At 65.3% G+C, this 19560-nt stretch overlaps 3 protein-coding genes across 8 annotated transcripts; 2 read left to right on the top strand and 1 right to left on the bottom strand.

Annotated features, from left to right (window-relative positions):
• Positions 1 to 44: 44 nt before the first annotated feature.
• VPS33B (VPS33B late endosome and lysosome associated) lies at positions 45 to 7645 on the top strand. 4 transcript variants are annotated; one of them, XM_054272677.1, is made up of 23 exons: positions 45 to 168; positions 324 to 404; positions 477 to 535; positions 615 to 664; positions 780 to 847; positions 1041 to 1086; positions 1384 to 1478; positions 1757 to 1861; positions 2175 to 2271; positions 2369 to 2446; positions 3039 to 3112; positions 3971 to 4057; positions 4241 to 4331; positions 4597 to 4671; positions 4941 to 5005; positions 5122 to 5176; positions 5254 to 5300; positions 5911 to 6043; positions 6294 to 6367; positions 6817 to 6918; positions 7084 to 7159; positions 7248 to 7364; positions 7524 to 7645. In XM_054272677.1, the coding sequence occupies exons 1-23, from the start codon at positions 73 to 75 to the stop codon at positions 7601 to 7603; spliced, it is 1851 nt and encodes a 616-aa protein (XP_054128652.1). In that variant the 5' UTR covers positions 45 to 72; the 3' UTR covers positions 7604 to 7645. The 4 variants fall into 4 exon arrangements, with proteins under 4 accessions (XP_054128652.1, XP_054128651.1, XP_054128654.1 ...); XM_054272676.1 differs by having other exon boundaries at positions 474 to 535; XM_054272679.1 differs by lacking the exon at positions 1757 to 1861 and having other exon boundaries at positions 474 to 535.
• A 315-nt stretch (positions 7646 to 7960) lies between these two features.
• On the top strand, positions 7961 to 13659 carry PRC1 (protein regulator of cytokinesis 1). Of its 3 annotated transcripts, none has more exons than XM_054272592.1 (14): positions 7961 to 8033; positions 8230 to 8362; positions 8667 to 8789; positions 9109 to 9339; positions 9411 to 9581; positions 10095 to 10244; positions 10480 to 10627; positions 10712 to 10848; positions 11083 to 11178; positions 11295 to 11441; positions 11770 to 11871; positions 12034 to 12144; positions 12713 to 12898; positions 13409 to 13659. In XM_054272592.1, the coding sequence occupies exons 1-14, from the start codon at positions 8008 to 8010 to the stop codon at positions 13481 to 13483; spliced, it is 1836 nt and encodes a 611-aa protein (XP_054128567.1). In that variant the 5' UTR covers positions 7961 to 8007; the 3' UTR covers positions 13484 to 13659. The 3 variants fall into 3 exon arrangements, with proteins under 3 accessions (XP_054128567.1, XP_054128568.1, XP_054128566.1); XM_054272593.1 differs by having other exon boundaries at positions 11770 to 11880; positions 12713 to 12821; XM_054272591.1 differs by having other exon boundaries at positions 11770 to 11880.
• Positions 13660 to 14144: 485 nt separating this feature from the next.
• RCCD1 (RCC1 domain containing 1) lies at positions 14145 to 19524 on the bottom strand. Its single transcript, XM_054272590.1, has 7 exons — positions 19299 to 19524; positions 18549 to 18903; positions 15862 to 15983; positions 15431 to 15535; positions 15141 to 15293; positions 14953 to 14982; positions 14145 to 14753 (listed from the first exon to the last, which is right to left on the bottom strand). Exons 1-7 carry the CDS (start codon positions 19453 to 19455, stop codon positions 14611 to 14613), a joined length of 1065 nt encoding a protein of 354 aa, XP_054128565.1. The 5' UTR covers positions 19456 to 19524; the 3' UTR covers positions 14145 to 14610.
• Positions 19525 to 19560: the final 36 nt, after the last annotated feature.

Raw genomic sequence — 19560 nt, 5'->3', positions numbered from 1 at the left:
GTTCCGCCGCCGCCGAGTTCCGGCCGCACCGCGCCCGCGCCCGGGCGTTCCGGTGGCGCCGCGGTCCCCGCCATGGCCCTCGCCGGGCGGCGCGACGCGCCCGAACCGCCGGACTTCGGCATCCTGAAGCGGCTGGCCCGAGACCAGCTTGTCTACCTGCTGGAGCAGGTCCGGGGGCATCCCTCACCGGGGCGGGCATCCCTCACCGGGGCGGGCGCTGGGGGTCGGCGCGATCGGCACCGGCCCCGGGCGGGGGTCGGGAGCCGGGGCGGGCGCGGCTCGGGGCAGCCGCCGGGTGCCCGCCCATGCCCGCCTGCCCGCAGCTGCCCGGCAAGAAGGACCTGTTCATCGAGGCCGACCTGATGAGCCCCCTGGACCGCATCGCCAACGTGTCCATCCTGAAGGTACCGCGGGGCCGCTCGGGCCGCCCGCGCCCGCCGCCGCCCGCGCCCACGCCGCGCCTCTCCCCGCAGCAGCACGACGTGGACAAGCTGTACAAGGTGGAGACACGGCCGGCCCCCGGCGCCAGCGACCAGTGAGTGCCCGGGCGGGGCAGGGCAGGGCAGGGAGGGTCCCGCGGCCCGGCCCGGTACGAGCGGCCCCTCTCGGTGCAGGTTCTGCTTCCTGGTGCGGCCGCGGGTCAGGACCATGAGGTTCATCGCCGGTGAGTGCGGCCGGGCCGGGCCGGGGCCGGGGCTCCGCCCGAGCGGCTCTGCGGGCCGGGGGGAGCCGGGCCGGGCGGGGGGCGGCTGTGCAGGGGCTCTGCGGGGTCTCCACAGATATCGTCAACGCTGACAAGATGTCGGGCAGGAGCAGGAAGTACAAAATCATCTTCAGCCCCCAGAAGGTCAGTAGGACCCACGGCGATGTCCCTTTGCACTTTCCACTCCTCTGTAGGCACCAAAAGTTGTTAGTTTTTAACCCAGAAATGTTTGCGTAAACCCCGCTGTTGTGACGCTGGGAAGGCGCTGGGCCCCTGCAGAGCTTTTCCTGCTCAGAGCCTGCCTGGCCCTGAGGGTCTCCCCTTCCTTCCCTTGCAGTTCTATGCCTGCGAGATGGTGCTGGAGGAGGAGGGGGTCTTTGGTGGTGAGTGGGGCTGCGGGGCTGGCCCAGGGAGCTGACACCAGAGGATCCCAGTTACATCCCCGTGCTGGGATCCCCGTGTGGGCAGGGAACACGGGCTCTCTCGAGGCTGGCTGCCAGCCTGCAGGCCAATGTGTGCCCACGCAGCACAGCCCTTCTGCTCTGCCCGAGGAGAGGAGAGAGGGTCCTGCCCCCGTCCTGTCTGGAGCTGCACAGGCCCTGTTCTGGGGCTGCTGTGATTCCTGGGGCTGTTCCTGCCCAGGGCTGCCTCAGTGTCCCCTGTCCCTGTCCCGCACCCAGATGTCACCTGCGATGAATGGTCCTTCTACCTGCTGCCCCTGGATGAGGACATCATCAGCATGGAGCTGCCCGAGTTCTTCCGTGACTACTTTCTGGTCAGTGGGACACGTGGGGGGTGACGGCCCCTCCTGTCCCCCTGCCTCTCTGGGGCTGGGGACAGGAGGAGGCGTGTGGTGCCCCGCTCAGCCCTCAGTCTGCTCCCAGGGGCAGCTTTTGCTGGGCAGGGGTGGCTCGGCCCCAGCTGGCCCCTCTGTCCTGCCCGGGCAGCCTCGGGCAGTTCCGCCGTGTGCCGGGGATGGAGCTGCCGGCCCTGCCCAGCCCTGCCCTGGCAGCCGCGCCCAGGCAGCTGCCCACACTGCCTGCCCGCTCCCAGGAGGGAGACCACCGCTGGATCAACCCCGTCGCCAGAGCCCTGCAGCTGCTCAACTCCCTCTACGGCCCCTTTGGGAAGACCCACGGCATCGGCCGCTGTGCCAAGGTGGGGCTGGCACGGGGGGCCCATGGGGCTGCGGCTGGCAGGGCCCTGGGCCCCGTCAGCCACGGGGCAGCACGGCAGCACAGAGTGTCACTGCCCGTGCCCCCTCCTGGGCCCCATCAGCCATGGGGGGCACGGCAGCACAGAGTGTCACTGCCCGTGCCCTTTCCTGGGCGGGTTTTGGAGGTCCCAGGGGCGGCTGCTGCTCGCTGGGTCTGGTGGAACCCCCGTGCCCTGAGGGTGGGAGTGTTTGTGCCTGGCCTTGGCCGTCAGCCCCGCTGTGTGCCCGGGCCCTGGCACCCTGTGCCCCTCACAGATGAGCTACGAGCTGTGGCGGGACCTGGAGGAGGAGGGCGACGGCGAAGGGCAGGGCAGGAAGCCCGAGATCGGCCACGTGTTCCTCATGGACAGAGGTGGGCTGGGGCGGGGGCAGCACGGCCCAGAGGGGCAGGAGAGCCCCTGGGGCAGCAGGAGGAGCGCGAGGGCAGCCCGGCTGTGCTCTCCCTGCAGACACCGACTACGTGACAGCGCTCTGCTCCCAGGTGGTCTACGAGGGGCTCGTGGATGACACCTTCCGCATCAAGTGTGGTATGGGGCGAGGGCAGGACGTGGGCAGCGCGGGCTCTGCACTCACAGCGCGGGCTCTGCACTCACGGAATGGGGCTCTGCACTCACAGCACAGGGCTCTGCACTCACGGAATGGGGCTCTGCACTCACAGCACGGGCTCTGCACTCACAGAATGGGGCTCTGCACTCACAGCACAGGGCTCTGCACTCACGGAATGGGGCTCTGCACTCACAGCACGGGCTCTGCACTCACGGAATGGGGCTCTGCACTCACAGCACGGGCTCTGCACTCACGGAATGGGGCTCTGCACTCACAGCACGGGCTCTGCACTCACGGAATGGGGCTCTGCACTCACGGAATGGGGCTCTGCACTCACAGCACAGGGCTCTGCACTCACCTGACCAACAGGTTTCGTGCAGGTTTGTGCCTGGCATTGTCAGGCACGGTGCTGTTCCCACAGGGACAGTCCCAGTGTGCTGCTGGAGGTCATCCCCACTTTTCCCAAGACACTGGGCTGGCATCCCCTGTCTGTGCTGCCTCTTTCAGCAAGGCTCGTGCATGTGGGAATGCTGCTGTGTCTGGGACAAAGCAGCTCTTGGCTTTTCCCTGCAGGCAGTGTGGATTTTGGGCCAGATGTCACCTCTTCTGACAAGAGCATTAAAGTGCTGCTCAATTCCCAGGACAAAGTGAGTCCTCACGAGGCTCGGGGGATCCCTTGGTGGGAGGAGGCAGAGTGAACCATTCCCCCCTAAGGCTGAGCAGGAGTGGCTGGGGCTGCTGGGCCCTGGGAGCATGGTTCAGGCACAGAGAGCACAGGAACCTGGTGCAGCTCCTCTCCTGAACCTGTCAGAGTCCCTGCGTGCAGCGCTGTGTCACAGAGGAGTGCTTTAAGGTCACTAAGGGAATCCCCAGCACAGGTATGCGCAAAAACAGGTGTAATATAAAAGCTGCAGCTTGACAAAATTCGTTGGCAAAGTTCTAAATGGTTAAAGCACACAGATGAAAAAAAAATTATAAATCAATCCATCCAAACCAAAATCAACTCAAAAATATCTCCATGGAGGTGGGGGTGGGGAATGAGGGGGGAATCCAAAGGATAGGAAAGGAATACAGCAGACCCTTCTGTTGAGTCACAAAGTTCATAGTAATTTTCCATCCTGGCCACAATTCAGGTTGGTATTTGACTATGGAATTTGACAATGAAAATATTACTCCACTTGGGTCTTTATTCAGGTTACAAAAATAATTTTCCCAGGCCGTTCATGAAAAGACAGCAGCTGGTTAGACAGTGCTAGTTCCTAGGAAGAGAGAGAGTTTCTGCTGAGCTGGGGAGGAGCCTCAGGGCTGACCCTTGAGGAGCTTTTCCCAGACCCGGCATGGCCTGGCTCAGAGGGACACGCCGACAGGGCTGCTGGGCTGCCAGCCAGGGCTCTGGGGCACGGGTGGCACTGCCAGCGGGCTGTGCGGGGCGTGGGGGGCCTTGGCCCTGGCTGTGTCCCGGGGCTGCAGCTGGCCGGGCCCTGGCAGCCGTGCTGCTCGCACAGGTGTTCAGCCAGATCCGCAACGAGCACTTCTCCAACGTCTTTGGCTTCCTGAGCCAGAAGTCACGGAACCTGCAGGCACAGTACGACGTGAGTGTCACCCTGGGATGTGTGTGGCACTGTCCCTCGTGCAGCCTGGGCACGGCCCCAGTGCAGCGTGGGCATCCCTCACTGCAGCCTGGGCACGGCCCCAGTGCAGCCTGGGCACGGCCCCAGTGCAGCGTGGGCATCCCTCACTGCAGCCTGGGCACAGCCCCTGCTCTCCTCTCGCAGCGGCGCCGGGGCATGGACATCAAGCAGATGAAGGACTTTGTGTCCCAGGAGCTGAAGGGACTGAAGCAGGAGCATCGCCTGCTGAGCCTGCGTAGGAACCGAGGGGCAGGAGGGGCCCTCGGCTGTGCTGCTGGGGCTGGGGGCAAAGCAGGGGCTGGGGGCCCTGGGCGTGCCCGGCAGGGGCTGGGGGCCCTGGGCGTGCCCGGCAGGATGGGGCAGGGGCTGGGGGCCCTGGGCGTGCCTGGCAGGGGCTGGGGGCCCTGGGCGTGCCCGGCAGGATGGGGCAGGGGCTGCTGGCCTGTGCCAGCAGTGCCTGCGGAGCCCTCTCAAAGGCACTGTGTCTCTTGGCTGTGTAGATATTGGTGCCTGTGAGTCTATCATGAAAAAGAAAACCAAGCAGGACTTCCAGGAGACCATCAAGGCTGAACACTGTGAGTGCTGCTCCATCGGTGCCTGCCCCAGTCTGAGCCACAGCCTCGCTGGCCCCGGGCCCACCCTCGTGCCCGGTGTGCCCTGTGCGGCCCCGTCCTCGCAGCCCCTTCTTTCGGGGTGTCCCAAGCTCCCCAGTAGGGTCAGGCTGCAGTGTGAGGGAGGGACTGTGGGGTGGGCTGGGGACCATTCCCTGGGGTGCTGGGAGGGCAGCAGAGCCCAGCAGGCTGGCAGGAGCCCTGGGGTGACGCTGCCCGTGCCCCTGCCACAGCACTGCTGGAGGGCTTTGACATCCGTGAGAGCACCAGCTTCATCGAGGAGCACATCGACCGCCAGGTGAGAGCAGGGGCTGCTGGCTGCAGCAGGAGCACCGTGCTGCCCCCCGACCATGCTCCCACAGGTGTCCCCTTAACCCCACTCCCACAGCTGCCCCCTTAACCCCACTCCCACAGGTGTCCCCCATCGAGAGCCTGCGCCTCATGTGCCTCCTGTCCATCACTGAAAACGGTGAGTGCCGCGCTCTGCGGGGCCAGCAGGGCACCCCGCCCCAGCCTGGCACACAGCTCACCTGCTGCTCCCCGCAGGTCTCATCCCCAAGGACTACCGCTCCCTGAAAACCCAGTACCTGCAGGTGAGCGAGAGCTGGGCCGGGCGGGGTCCCCTCCCCGTGCTCCCGGCCACGAGGGGCTGGGCAGGGGCACGGCAAGGGCTGGGCCCTGGTGCACAGCTGCACGTGAGCCCCAGCACGGACCCTGCCTGCACAGCCCCCCTGAGCCCCTGCACAGCCCCTGCCTGCACAGCCCCTGCCTGCACAGCCCCCCTGAGCCCCTGCACAGCCCCTGCCTGCACAGACCCTGCCTGCACAGCCCCCCTGAGCCCCTGCACAGACCCTGCCTGCACAGCCCCTGCCTGCACAGCCCCCCTGAGCCCCTGCACAGCCCCTGCCTGCACAGACCCTGCCTGCACAGCCCCCCTGAGCCCCTGCACAGACCCTGCCTGCACAGCCCCTGCCTGCACAGCCCCCCTGAGCCCCTGCACAGACCCTGCCTGCACAGCCCCTGCCTGCACAGCCCCCCTGAGCCCCTGCACAGACCCTGCCTGCACAGCCCCCCTGAGCCCCAGGCTGCCCCTGCCCCTGCCCTGTGCCTGCTGGGGCTCTGAGCAGCCTCAGAGGGGCAGCCCGTGTGCTGCCCGCGCTCACAGAGGGCCCCACGCTGATCTGATGCTGCTCCCGCTCACAGAGCTACGGGCCCGAGCACTTGCTGACCTTCCACAACCTGAAGCGCATCGGGCTGCTGACCGAGCAGGCGGCCGGGGAGACGCTGACGGCCGTGGAGAGCAAAGTCAGCAAGCTGGTGACGGACCGTGCTGCGGGTGAGCCAGCCCCGTGCCGTGTCCTGCAGCCCGGGAAGGGGAGCTGCTGGCCCAGCTCTGGCTGGAGGCACGCGGCCAGCGATGGTGCTGCGGGCAGGGCAGGGCAGGGCAGGGGGCTCTGCTCTGGGGCACCAGGGCTGGCAGCACCACGGCCGTTCTGCACAGCACACAGCTCTGCACAGCGCTGCCAGCCTGGCTCCGCCGTCCAGACAGAGCCTCCCAAGATGTTCCTCCTTGTTGTGTTTTCCAGGAAAGATCACGGATGCATTCAGTTCTTTGGCCAGGAAGAGTAATTTCCGAGCCATAAGCAAGAAGCTGGGGTTGGTACGTCCTCAAGGGCCGCTGGCCGGACACAGTGCCACAGCGCACAGAGCTGTGCTTAGCCCGTGCCCAGGCTGCAGGCCTGGCGGCCCAGGGGCACACAGCTCAGGGCCAGAGCTGCTGCAGCTGCTCCAGGCAGCCTGGGGGCTTCTCCTGGGGCTGGGGGCCACTGCCAGCTCCCTACTCTGCCCTGGCCCTGCGCCCTGCGAGTGCTGGGGCTTTCCTTGCCCCCTTCAGACGCTGCAGCGGCGCAGGGCAGGCAGCCCCGTGTCCTCCATCCCAGGCAGGGGTCCTAGGCTGCCAGCAAGGTGACATTTCAGGGACATCTCAGGGACATTTCTGTCCCTGGCCCCTGCTGCACAGCCCAGCCAGGCCATGTGAATCTGGCACGGTGGGGACAGAGGCTTGCTCCGAGTGTCTGTGTCTCCTCACCCCTGCACCTGTCACTGCAGATCCCTCGGCTGGATGGCGAGTATGACCTCAAAATGCCTCGGGACATGGCCTATGTCTTTGGCGGGGCCTACGTGCCCCTGAGCTGCAAGATCATCGAGCAGGTGAGCTCACCTGCCGCGGGACAGAGCCAGGCACATCCCCTCAGCCCTGTCTCCTTCTGGGGCGCTCAGCAGTGCCCAGGGCTAGGGCTGGTGGTGGCCGTGTGTCCCGAGAGCCCCCCGAGCAGTGCCCCACAGCCAGCCCACCCCTGCCGTGCCGTCCCTCAGGTGCTGGAGCGCCGCGGCTGGCAGGGCCTGGAGGAGGTCGTGCGGCTGCTCAACGGCAACGAGTTCTCAGTGTCAGGTAGTGGGGCTGGGGCGGCGGGGCTGCCCGCTGGCATTCGGCCTCCTCATGGGGGCCGGCATGGCCTACGGCGCCCTTCCCTCTGCAGACAGCGCCGTGGAGGACAACCCCGCCTGGGACTGCCAGCGCGTCATCCTCGCCGTGTTCCTGGGGGGCTGCACCTTCTCCGAGATCGCGGCGCTCCGCTTCCTGGGCAAGGAGAGAGGTACGAGCAGCCCGGGCAGGGCAGGCTCCGTGCTCCGTGCTCCGTGCTCTGTGCTCTGTGCTCCGAGCTCTGTGCTCCGTGCTCAGGCTGGAGCCCGCGGGGACGGGGCTGGCAGTGCCGGCGCTGCCCGGCTGGGGCACCGACAGGCCTTTCCTGCAGGGTGCAAGTTCATCTTCCTGACCACGGCCATCACCAACAGCGCCCGCATGATGGAGGCCATGATCGAGGCCAAGGCCTGAGCCCTGAGGGCAGCCTGCCAGTAAAGATTCTGCTGACAACGACCCGGCCTGCGCCTGTCTGTGTGCGAGCGCGATCCGCGGGGCAGCCTTGATGCCGGGGCGGCTGCGGGCCGGCGGGCCCGGTGGATGCCGCGGCGCAGGGCTCGGCGGGGACGCGCGGGGAGCGGCGGGGACGCGCGGGCTCCGCCCGGGCGCAGTCACGGTGCGCTGTCCAAATGCGGCCGCGCGGGGGCGCCGTTACCGCGCAGGGCGCGGCGCCGGTCTCGCTTCGGATTGGCTGGCAGCGCCCAAGGCTCTGCACTGCCATTGGCTGGGAGCGGCTCGGGGGCGCGGCCCGGGTGGCGGTTGTGGGCGGGGCCGCGGCGGCGCGGCAGCCAGTCAGTTTGAATCGGCGGCGCGCCGCGATGGAGCGCGGAGCGGTGAGGAAAAGGTGCGGCACCGGAGCCGGGATAACCGCGATAACCGCGATAACGGGGGGACTTCGGGGCCGGGAACGGGAGGCGGGGCTGAATCGGTGGGGATAACGGGGAGCTGGGGCGCGGCGGGAGGTGCCGGCGGGACGGGCGGGGCTCGCAGGCTCTCGGGCCCCGGCCCGGCCGTGCCGCTGACGGCCCCGCCGTGCCCAGCGAGGCACTGGCCAACGAGGCCGTGTCCTGCCTGAACCGCGCCTTGGCCGCGCTGCGGGACATCTGGGAGGAGATCGGCATTCCCGAGGAGCAGCGCCTGGAGCGCACAGACGTCGTCAGGAAGCACATCAAGGTGAGGGCCGCCGGTTCTTGTGTTGGGCCGCGCACCTGCTGCACGCAGCGGCAGCCCGCGGCCCGAGCGGCTCGGCCTGAGCCCGCCCAGCGCCGCTCTCTCGGGGCTCAGCACGGGCCGGGGCTGCCGCGAGCGCCGGGGGTCCCTGCCCGGCTGTTGCCGCGCTCTGCCCTCGCCCCGCGCAGCCCCGTCCTGTCGCGCTCCCCACGCCCGCTCGGGCCCAGCCGCGGGTCCCTCGCCATGGTCCCGCTGCCCTGCCCGCGCTCGGTTCCCACGCCCTGCCGCTAACCACACCCGTGTGCAGAGCCTCCTGGACATGATGGTGGCGGAGGAGGAAAGCCTGAAGGAGCGTCTGCTGAAGAGCATCGCCGTGTGCAGGAAGGAGCTGGACACCCTGTGCCGGGAGCTCCAGCTGGGCCCCTTTGAGGTGAGGCGGGCGATCCTGGGCTCTGCCTGGGTGTCCCAAGAGGCCAGAGCTCAGAAGGCAAATATCTATTTCAGAACTGCTTTTCTGGGTGCTTGGTAGAGGCGAGGGCTTTGTGGCTCCTTACAGGCCAGGCATTGGGAGGTGGCTGTGTGGTGCTCTCCAGCACCTTGTTTGGCGTGTTGCTGGTGTTCATGCACCTTCCTGGGGAACATCTCGCTCACACCCAGGCCTGGTGGCCCCAGTGTTTGTATAAAAACTCCCAAGCATGAGCTGGCTGCTGAAGAAGTGTGGAACAGAGCTGATTTCTGGCCTCTTGCAGACGGAGGAAAGTACCATCCTGCAGATGGAGAAGAACCTGCGCACGTGTGTGGAGGTCCTGCAGAAGCAGAAGCGGGACCGTAAGCAGGAGCTGAAGGCCCTGCAGGAGCAGGACCGGGCCCTGTGTGACATCCTGTGCACAGCCCTGTTCTCCATCGACGCCGGCAGCGTGCCCAGCCTGGACGACCTGGACCGCTACCGGCGCCACGTGGCCTCCCTCAACACCCTGAAGGTGAGCCTGGGGCTCGGGGGCCGCTGAGGCGCCCGCAGGGGGCCCTGGTTCTGACACTGCCCCCACCCCAGGAGCAAAGGCGGGAAGAGTTTGTCAGCAACAAGCGTCAGATCGTTCTGCTCATGGAGGAGCTGGACCACACGCCGGACACCAGCTTCGAGCGGGACGTGGTGTGTGAGGATGAGGAGGCGTTCTGCCTGTCCGAGGACAACATCAGGGCCCTCCAGAACCTGCTGCAGCAGGTACGCAGTGCTCTGGGCCAGTGCTGGGGCTGGCACCACCATGTAAGAGCAGCCGCTGGGTTCTGGCAAGGCTGCTGTGTCTTAGAGCACGCTTCCAGGGGCACTGAGGGGCTCTCGTGTGCCGCGGTGTGTTGCAGTTTGAATCGCTGCTAGTAAAGTCCAGGGTAAAGAAGCAAAAAAGGCTTTGGCATAATATCCATAGATGTTTAATTCAGCCGTGCTGTGAGATGTTCTCCTCTCCCACACACGCCCCCCAAGGTGCCACTCTCTCCCCCAGGGGCCTCCCGGCTGACCTTGATCTCCAGGTAGTATCCAGCTGACGCTCCGTCAGGGAAAAGGGAGGGAGAGCCTCAGGAGCACCTGTGCTGAGGCACAGGAACAGGGGAAGGAGCCAGTGGGGTGCAGCTTAGGAGAAGCCCCTGCACACCGGTGAGGCTCGGTGGGTGCAGCAGAGCCGGAGGCTGCGCTGACCCCGCGCTCCCTCCCTTCCCTCCCCTCCCCTGCCGTGTGCAGCTGGAACGGCGGCGGGCCCTGAACGAGGCGCTGTGCGCGGAGCTGCGCTCGCGGATCCTGGCGCTCTGGGAGCGGCTGCAGATCCCGCAGGAGCAGAGAGACGCCTCGGCTGTGCACCTGGCCGGCTCCAGAGCCCGCACCAGGAGAGCTGTAAGACCCTGCTTGGCTCACGGGGCAGGGCTGGGGCAGCAGCCCCGGGGGCTCTCGTGCTCCTGGCTGCTCGGGGAGGGCTGAGGGGAGCGGGGGAATTCTGCCTTCGTGGAGGGAGGAGCTGGAGGCTGGTGCTGCAGCTGCCTCCTCTAGAGAGCGGCTCACGCCGAAGATGAACGCTGTTCTCCCCCCTGTTCTCCCCTCTCCTCGCTGACCTTGCTCTGCTCCGGGGCAGCTGCAGCAGGAGGTGGACCATCTGGAGGAGCTGAAGCTGCAGAACATGAAATCCGTCATCCACGCCATCCGGGCAGAGCTGGCTGACTACTGGGACAAATGCTTTTACAGCCAAGAGCAGAGGGAAAGGTTCAGCCCCTTCCATGATGGTGGGTGCTGGCTGGGCAGGCAGATGTGGGGAGGGATCCCAGGGCTTCCAGCAGCCCCCTGACCTGGCTCTTGTGCCCCTCCAGAGGATTACACAGAGACCCTGCTCGAGCTGCATGACGCTGAGGTGGGAAAGATGAAGATCCACTATGAAAGACATAAAGATCTGTTTCAGGCTGTTCAGAAGTGGGAGGAGAACTGGAAGCTGTTCCTGGAGCTGGAGGTATTGTCCAGGCAGGAGCCGTGGGTCAGGGTGTGCCACTGCTCCCCTGGGACGGCGCTCTGGAAGGAGTAGGGAGCCACTGGGGAGCCAGGGCGGGCCAGTGCAGGGATGAGGTGCTGTGTTTCGAGCACTGGGGTGTTTGTGCAGGGCTGGCTCCTCTGGGGCCTTCGCCATGTGAGGTTGAGGGGATTGGGTGGTGTGTCTGTGCCTCTCCTGACCACCCTTCTCTACCAGAGTAAAGCAAATGACCCCAGTCGCTTCACCAATCGAGGAGGAAACCTTCTGAAGGAGGAGAAGCAGCGAGCAAAGCTGCAGAAGACGCTGTCCAGGGTAGGTCCAGCCCTGGGGAAGGACCTGTGGTCCCACTGACAGAGGAAAAGGGATCCTTGGGCGTGGGGACGCCTGCGGTCAGGGCAATCCCTACACTGCCCTCGTGTCCTGATCAGCTGCAGGAGGAGCTGGAGAGGAAGGTCCAGACCTGGGAGGAGGAGTTCAAGGGACCTTTCCTGGTGAAGGGGCAGCAGTTCGTGGAGTATGTGTCAGAGCAGTGGCAGCAGTACCGGCTGGAGAAGGAGAAGGAGAAGCAGGAGCGGGTGAGTACAGAGCTGAGCGTGTTGGCTCCTGCCTGGGAGTGTCCCTGCCTCCTGCCTGAGAATGCCGGCCTAGGGCTGTCCCTGCTGGGCCCCAGCCACTGCCCTGGGCTCTGCCGGCTCATTCCCAGCTTGGAGGCAGCAGCACTGGGGCCGGTGCCCACGGCTGGCACGTCTGAGTGGGCCGAGGTGGCGCTTGGCTCCGGCCCCGTGTGGCTCTGTGCTGAAGTTCCTGCTGCGTGGCGGTGCCGGCTGTCCGCGGGGAGCCTGGCGGTGTCACACCGTCAGCAGCCCCCGGCGCTCGGTGTGTGAGCGCAGGCGTGTCCCACAGCACCTCAAGAAGAGCCGGGAGATGGAGGCGGAGATGCTCTACGGCAGCGCCCCCCGCACGCCCATCAAGCGGCGCATGCTCAGCCCCCACACACCTGCCAAAGTAAGCAAGGTAAAATGTCCCTGCAGGCGCTGGGCTGGGCTGGGCGTGCCTGGAGCGCAGCCTCGGGCTGGCTCGGCCCGTGGGGACGTGGGGACGGCTCGGGTGCTGCAGCCCGGGGCAGGGAAGGTGTCCCGTGTGACGTGCGCTCTGCTCTCCGCTCAGCTCCACGGCACCTCCAGCGCCAGCACCGCGTCCAACACCACTGCTCGCTCAGCCCTTGGGGCAGCCCTCGCCCACTCGCCCACCTCTCGGCTGCCTCCCTCCGGGAAGAAGGTGAGGGCCCCTGGGGACGCCCTGCCGGGGCTGGGCTGCAGGGGACAGCTCAGCTGAGGTGGTGCCGCTCTTGTGCCGTCACCCCGCGGTTCAGCACCTCCCCTGCTGAGCCCGTGGGGGACAGAAGCCCCTGTTTGTCTGCAGTCTGCTCTGTGGGGCTGCTGCCATCCTGCTGGGCTGTTTCTGGGACCTGAGGGAGGAGGAGGAGGAGGATGCCAGAAAATCTTAGTCCAGCCTATATTTCTAGTACACCTGTTGCTTAGTGCTGAGCCTGCAGCTTGAGGGACCTTCAAAATGTGTGTGGGCTGCCAGACAGGGCCTGAGCATCCTTGCCTATGGCAGGGGAGTGGAACGAGATGGGCTTTAAAGTCCCTTCCCACCCACATCATTGCAGGACTCTGTGATTCTGTGCTGTATGTTTCAGGGGCCAGCATTGGAGCAGAGAGTCTGGAGAGCCCCTGGAGCCTGAGCCTGCTCTGGCTCCTCAGAGGGGAGGGCGCCGCAGCTGCCGCAGCTCTCCTGCCCGTGCTCAGCTCCTGCATCCCGTAACTGTCGCCTCTCCCCACAGTTCAGCCGGGCCCGGACCCCCACCCACCCGGCAGTGAAGCCCCCCCGACGCAGGCTGAGGGAGCAGAACAAGGAGAACGTGTTGCAGCTGGACAGAACCACCCTGAGTGGTGGGTGCACCCCCAGAGCCCCTGCCCAGCATAACCACAGCGTTAGTTCTGTTGCCAGCACCTATTCTGAGTTTGCGGTAATTCACCTCTTCTAACCCCCCTGTCACTGCACAGCACAGGACCTTTGCTCCTCCTGTGTCCCCCCGTGTGTCCCCCTGTGTCCCCTCTGCCCTTGCCCCATGGAGAGCTTCTGGCAGAGCAGGTGGCAGAGGGCCCTGAGCAGCGCCGGGGACAGAGCCGTGCAGGGACAGCTCCAAGGCAGAGCCCCTGAGCGTGGAGTGAGCCGGGGCTGCAGGGGGGCTGCCTTCCTCTCTCAGGGTGGGGGACCCTGGGGGCCCGGGACAGCCTCTGTCCTCCCATCAGGCTGGGCCGAGCCAGGGATTTACCATTGTGTCACACTAACAAAAGTTTTCTACTCTTTATACATTCCAGTAAAGAAAGGCATTAATGTTTATTGGCTACATAATACAATTTATATTGCATCTCCCTTTGGTGGCCTGGCCTGCCTCTCTCTGTCCCCTCTGAGCTGCGAGGCAGCAGCCCCCTCCCTTCCCTCATCCCTCTCGTTTCCCCGCTTGTTTCCACAGCGCCAACTCTCAAAGGCTTCCAGCTCTGAAAGCATCTCCCATGTTCTCAACTCCACCACCAACAATGCCGCGTGATGCAGCCCTGCTCCGGCAGCAATGCAGGGCCTGCAGCAGCTCCCGCTCCCAGATAACGCTCCCCTCCGTTGCTGCTTTAGAAATGTGCTTTTATTAAATAAAAAATTTTAGATGTTGTAAATAAAGTCCTTGTACAGCCCCAGCCTCCGGGCGCGTCTGGGCGTCCCTGCGCGGAGCGAGGGAGGCGAGGGCAGCACAGGTCCGCGGGGCGCGGCCTGGGGAGTCTCAGCCAATCAGGAGCAGGGCTGCTGCTGTTCCGGCCAAGTCCGTCGGCCTCAATCTGTGCCCGGATTGGCCAAATAAACTGGAATTCCGAGCTCTGATTGGCTGAAAGAGCTGGCGCTTCAATCCATGCGGTGATTGGCCAAACAAGGAGCTGTCCCTATCATTTCCTCATTGGCTAAAAAAGAAAAAACAAAAACCTCGAACTTTCAATCCTCATCCGGATTGGCTGAAGAAGCAGTCCAATCCGAATCCTGATTGGCTGAAAGAACCAACGCTGCTGTGCACTGATTGGCCGAACGGGCTGAAGAGCCGATCCGCTCCGCACCGGGAGAGGCTGCGCAAGCCGAGCGTGCCCTGCCGAGCCAGAGCGGCATCTCAGTGCGGACCGCGCTGTGCGCTCCCTGGTCCAGCTGTGCATCCCCTGGTCCAGCTGTGCATCGCCTGGTCCAGCTGTTCATCCCAGTCCCCCTGAGTTCCTCTGCACGCCCCAGAGGAGCAGAATTAGCCCCAGCTCTGTGCCAGCGCTGCTGTCTGTGCCACTCCCCAGAACGAGCACCGTGCCCACACAAACCCAGGCACAGCCCCGTGCAGTCCCCGCCCCAGGACAGCTTCACTGGAGCCCGATATGCTGGAACACAGCTCGCACACACCAACACTGCAGCCCTTATGGAAAAGTGAATTTAATGAACACATCCAGCCTGCCCCAGGGTGTCCCTGGCCCTGATGCAGCTGCAGCCCCACTCCAACGTGTCACTCAGGTCACTGTGGGCTGAACTCAGCCCTGTCCTGTGCCGCAGGAGGGCTGCCTGCCCTGCCCTGAGCACAGAGCAGTCCTGGAGCTGGTCCTGCAGAGCAGAGCCTGCCCTCACCCCCATCTGCAGCACCCACAGCTCCTGGGGCCCTCACTGCTCCCGCACCCGCACGTAGGTGGTCCAGGGCCCACACACCACCTCCTCCACCCGCAGCCCCTCGGCCACCAGGTGCTCCACGCGACGTGCCTGGTCACAGCTGGTGTTGTTCCCGTGTCCCAGCTGCCCGTATTTACCTGCAGAAACAGTCATGACACTGGGGCCTCACAGGGCAATTGCTCCTGGTGTTTGTCCAGGAGGAGGGAGGGAGGGAACACAAGAGCCCCCAGTGTAGACAGAACTCGGACAGCGACAGAAGAGCCAAGGGCGAGAGAACAGGAACCAGGAGCTGCTCCTGGGGAGGCTGTACAGTCCCAAAGCAGAGGTGCCACTTACCCCAGCCCCAGGTGTAGAGCTCCCCGCCTCCTGCAACAGGGACAGCACCATCAGGCAGCACCCAGTGAGCTCCATCCCCCACATTGCCCCTGCCCTGGAGGCACTGCCCCGAGGGACCCGGTGAGCCCTGGCACCTCTCAATGCCCCTGCCCCCAGTGGCACTGTCCCCTGCCCCACTGGACACTCACGTGTGACCACGGCTGTGTGTCGGGAGCCACAGCTGACTGCGCTGACCTCCAGGTCCTGTGGCAGATCCAGCAGTGCAGGGAACGCCTGGATGGAGATGAATGCAGCATCCTGGGCAGCCAGCTGCTCCTGGCAGGGCATCAGCTCGGTGTTCCCTGCACAAAAGGGGACAGCAGCATTGCTCACAGGCTGAAGCAGGCTGGCCCCACTGAGCTGCAAGGGCTGTGCAGGAACCCAGCCCCCTGCCCTCAGCCCGGCCACATGGCACTGAGTCAATGCCACCAGCACCCACCTGCGCCCTTGTCCTCATCCCGCGCTCGCTCCTCTGCCAGCGCTTTGGAGGGCAGGGCCAGCTGCCCCGACTCGTTCCAGCCCCACATGTACAGGTCTCCCGCCTCTGCGGTGGGGGAAAAACGCATCAGGCAGAGCTTAGCCTGGGCCGCACCTGCTGGCAGCACTGGGTGCTCCGGGGACACCCACACCGCACACAGCCAGGTGCCCCCAGGCCATGTGCTGCCAGCAGTGTGCCCAGCTGTCCCACCCAGGGCAGCCCAGCCCGGCCCGGCCCGGCCCGGCCCAGCCCAGCCCGGCCCAGCCCAGCCCAGCCCAGCTCGGCTCAGCCCAGCTCGGCCCATCCCAGCCCGGCCCAGCCCAGCCCAGCCCGGCCCAGCCCAGCCCGGCCCAGCTCGGCCCAGCTCGGCCCAGCCCAGCCCCGGCCCTCACCGCTGACGCTGGCCGAATGCCACCCGCCGGCCGCCACCGCCCGCATGGGCACCCCGGCCAGCGCCTCCAGCAGCCGCGGCTGCAGCTCCGCCTCCAGCTGCCCGTGGCCCAGCTGCCCGTGCCTGCAGGGACACACTCGGACTGACAGACGGACAGACAGACACACAGCCCACCGCCTACAGCCCCTGCCTCCTGCCCACGGACCCCACCAAGCCCTTCCTGCTGCCACCAACCCAGCTCCAGGCTGGCGGAGCCCGAGCAGCTGAGGGAACAGCCACAGCTGAGCAGAATTAACCCCAGGAAATGCCAAGCGCCAGGGGGAGAGCGATGCCCCGCACCACAACACCAGCTACAGCCAGGGGTGCGTGGGCAGCAGGGGGACACAGCACCAGGGGCTGCCGCTGTCAGAGATGGGGCAGGAGCAGGAGGGGCTGGCCGGAGCTGTAGGGGTGAGAGGAGCAGCTCCGCTGCAGAGTGGTGCCTGTTTGGTCTGGGGAGCTTCAGCGTGACAGCTCAGGACTGGAAAGGCTGTTCGCATTGGGGAATGGAAAGGAATGGAATGTTCACATTCCATATGGAATCTGCAGAGGACTGAGGCAGAGACACTGAGAGCTGAGGGGCACGGAAGGGCCTGCCGCAACAGGAAAGTGGCTCTGGGCACTCCCTGACGAGAGGGTAATGCTGACCACAGCCAGCAGCAGGAGAGGGGCTACAAAGGGTGAGCTGGGCCAGCACCCGGCTATCACACAGCACAGCTGTCACACTACGGGACACACTGGCACAGGCAGGCGTGAGAGGATTCTCAGATGTGCTGAATAACCAAGCTACAAAAAAGCTAATCCTCAAGTACACATCCCCACACGTAGACACCTTTCCCCTGAAGGGAAGAAGGACCAAACAATGCAGTGCTGGCAAAGCAACCACTGCTGATGAAAGCTGAGTGTTGTGTCTGCCAGCAGCAAGCGGGGAGCAGGCACTGGGAGGGAAACGCTCCTGAGCGATGACGGCGGGACGGGCACTGGGCCAGGGCCCGCAGCTCTGTGACACACGAGCAGGGCTGGGCTTGTCTTCCTTAGGCAGCAAAGAGGAACAGAGCAACCCTCCCACGCTACAGCCGAGAACAACCAGCTCCCGGGGCCAAGCCTCAGCAGGCACCAGCAGAAAGCAGGGACCCAGGGCACCTGTGGCTCTCCAGCACCTTCTGGGAAAACCCCACTGGGCAGCAAATACACCCCCGAATGAACACCTGTCCCAGAGTGACTTTATCGTGCTTGTATCCCCCGCCACCTGTTCTCTTTATGCTGGATATTAAGTTCTGCGCTTTTAAGACTGGTTCTGAGAGCAAAAGGAGGAAAAGAAGCACAGAGTTTGTTTTCAAAAACTGCACTCACTCCCCCATATCCTTCTCCTAGACTGTGTTGCCTGCAGCACAGACAGCAGGAGAAAGCCCTCCTTTGCTTTTTAGTTAGTTTAGCTAGCTGAGGCAGTGAAGTTCCCTAGACTAGGAGTTTTCCTTTTCTTAGAACTGTTCAAACCTACCCTAAACTGAAAACCCAAGAGAACACCAAGAGCTCACACCTATAACCCCCCAAAGCCTAGAATGCTGCATTCCAGAGCCAGAAAATCTAATAAAAGACTAAGCAAACAATAATCTACACCTCACAAAAACTCTCCAAATTTGCCATCTCTTCAGAACAGCAATTTTTTTTTGTTTAATATTATTCTTTTTTTATACTTGTGAATTCTTTGCTTATTAAATAAATAACTTTTCTCCACTTTTCTCCAAAGAAATCTTTCCCCAAACCAATTTAGGGGAGGGGCCACTTGAATTTACTTTCTAAAAGAACCCTCTCAGAAATTTCCTCCCAAAATTTACCCTAAACCAAAACAAATACAAGAACACCTTTGTAAGAATAAACTGAGCAGTGCCACTAGCTGTTGAATGCACCCAAGTTCAGCTGCTGGCAGGTGACATAGGGCGCTGGAGGCTTTTCCCAAGGGGTTCATTCCCCTCCACAGGCTGCACCAGAGGGACCTGGCACTGAGCTGTCACAGACTGATGGAATCAATCTCCAGTGCAGAAACACAAGAGCTTTGCTGCCAGCTGGTGTTGTGCGGCAAATTAAAGAGGAGCAGGGACAGAGCAGGGACCTTGATGGTCATACAGAGACCCAAGCAGCCTCGGAGACTGCCCTGCGGGAGCCAAAAGTCAGAGCAGAGGCCAGAGTGAGTAGCCAGAGACCCAGCGCCTAGAGAGGAGACAGGGCTGCCCATGGGGCCAGCGAGGGTGGGCTCAGGGGGAACGGGGGCAAGGCGAGGCCAGCACCCCCCGAGAGAAGCCTTGATTTGGGATGCCTGTGCCGGGGGACCTGGCTGTGGTGGGGGACAGATCCCATCAGGGGGTGGGCGAGCACTGGGCACCTGCAGCTGTACCCCAATGCTTCTCTCAGCTGTAAGGTAACATTCCCAAGTCCACCCCAAGGGAAAGGCAGGAGGCATATGCTGGCCCCAGGCAGTGCGTGCAGGCTAACGGGGGTTCAGCACCCGAGGCGACCCCCATTCCGACACCCTCTCACCTGCACTCCCCCATATCCCTTCTGCATCCATCCCCACCGTTCTCTCTGCCTTGTCCCGGAGCTCCTGCAGGCCCACCCGCCGCCGCGCTGTGCCCGCTGAGCCCCGCTCACCTGCCGCCGCCCCAGGAGAACACCTCCCCGGCGGCGCCCAGCGCCAGGGCATGCTCCGCGCCCAGCACCAGCCGCCGGGCCCGCACGCCGGCCGGCAGCGCGGTGAAGAAGGGCGGCCGCGGCGTGGCGAAGCCGCCGGGCAGGAGCGGCAGCGGCCGGCGCCAGGGCGGCTCCGGGGGCAGCGGCCGGCTCCAGGCGGGCTCGCCCTGCAGCGCTGCCCCCAGCGCCGCCTCCCGCCGCCAGGCGCCGGCCGCCGCCGCGCCCCGCAGCACCAGGTGCGTCTCGGACGGCAGCGCCTCGGCCCAGCCCGGCAGCCGCCGCCGCAGCCCCGCGCTCCGCACCTCCAGCCCCGCGCCTGCCGCGGCGGCATCTCAGCGACCGGCCCCGGGCACAGCCCAGGGGACGGGACGGGGACAGCCCAGGGGTCTGGGGGGACGGGACGGGAACGTCACCGGGGCACCGGCGGGGAGCATCCCGGGGGAACGGGCGCGGTGGAAGCGCTGGGGGAGGGTCCCATCCCGGGGGAACGGGCGCGGTGGGAGCGCTGGGGGAGGGTCCCATCCCGGGGGAACGGGCGTCAGGGGAAGGGGCGGACAGGACGAACCGAGGCGACCGGCGCGGCAGCGCACGGTGGGGACGGGACCCGCCGCCCCGGGGAGCGGCAGGGGGAGCGGGCACGGGCCGGCCAAGGGCCGCGCTGCCCCGCGGGAGGGACGGGACCGGGGCTCCGGGCGGGCCGGGCGCGCTCACCGGTCTCCACGACCACGTAGCTCCAGGCGGGCCACACGCGGGAGATGCCCTCGGGGCCCGCCTCCAGCCGCCACGGGCCCGGGCCCGGGCCCGGCTCCCCGGCCGCCTCCTCGGGGCTGAACCCGAACACGAGCCACAGGCAGGCGGGCGCCGCCATGGCCGGGGCGGAACCGGCAGAGGAGGGGCCGGACGTGACGGCGAGGGGCGGGCGGACAGACGAACAGACGGACGGAGGCCGGGCCGTGGTCCAAGAGTAGCTTTA

Source organism: Melozone crissalis, unplaced genomic scaffold, assembly GCF_028551555.1.
Source record: "Melozone crissalis strain CALT ecotype California unplaced genomic scaffold, PUWL_Pcris_2 ptg000014l_1, whole genome shotgun sequence".
In the NCBI taxonomy this organism is placed as follows: Eukaryota; Metazoa; Chordata; class Aves; order Passeriformes; family Passerellidae; genus Melozone; species Melozone crissalis.
Note: the sequence above shows the minus strand (reverse complement) of the source record. Positions and strands in the feature narration are given on the sequence as shown.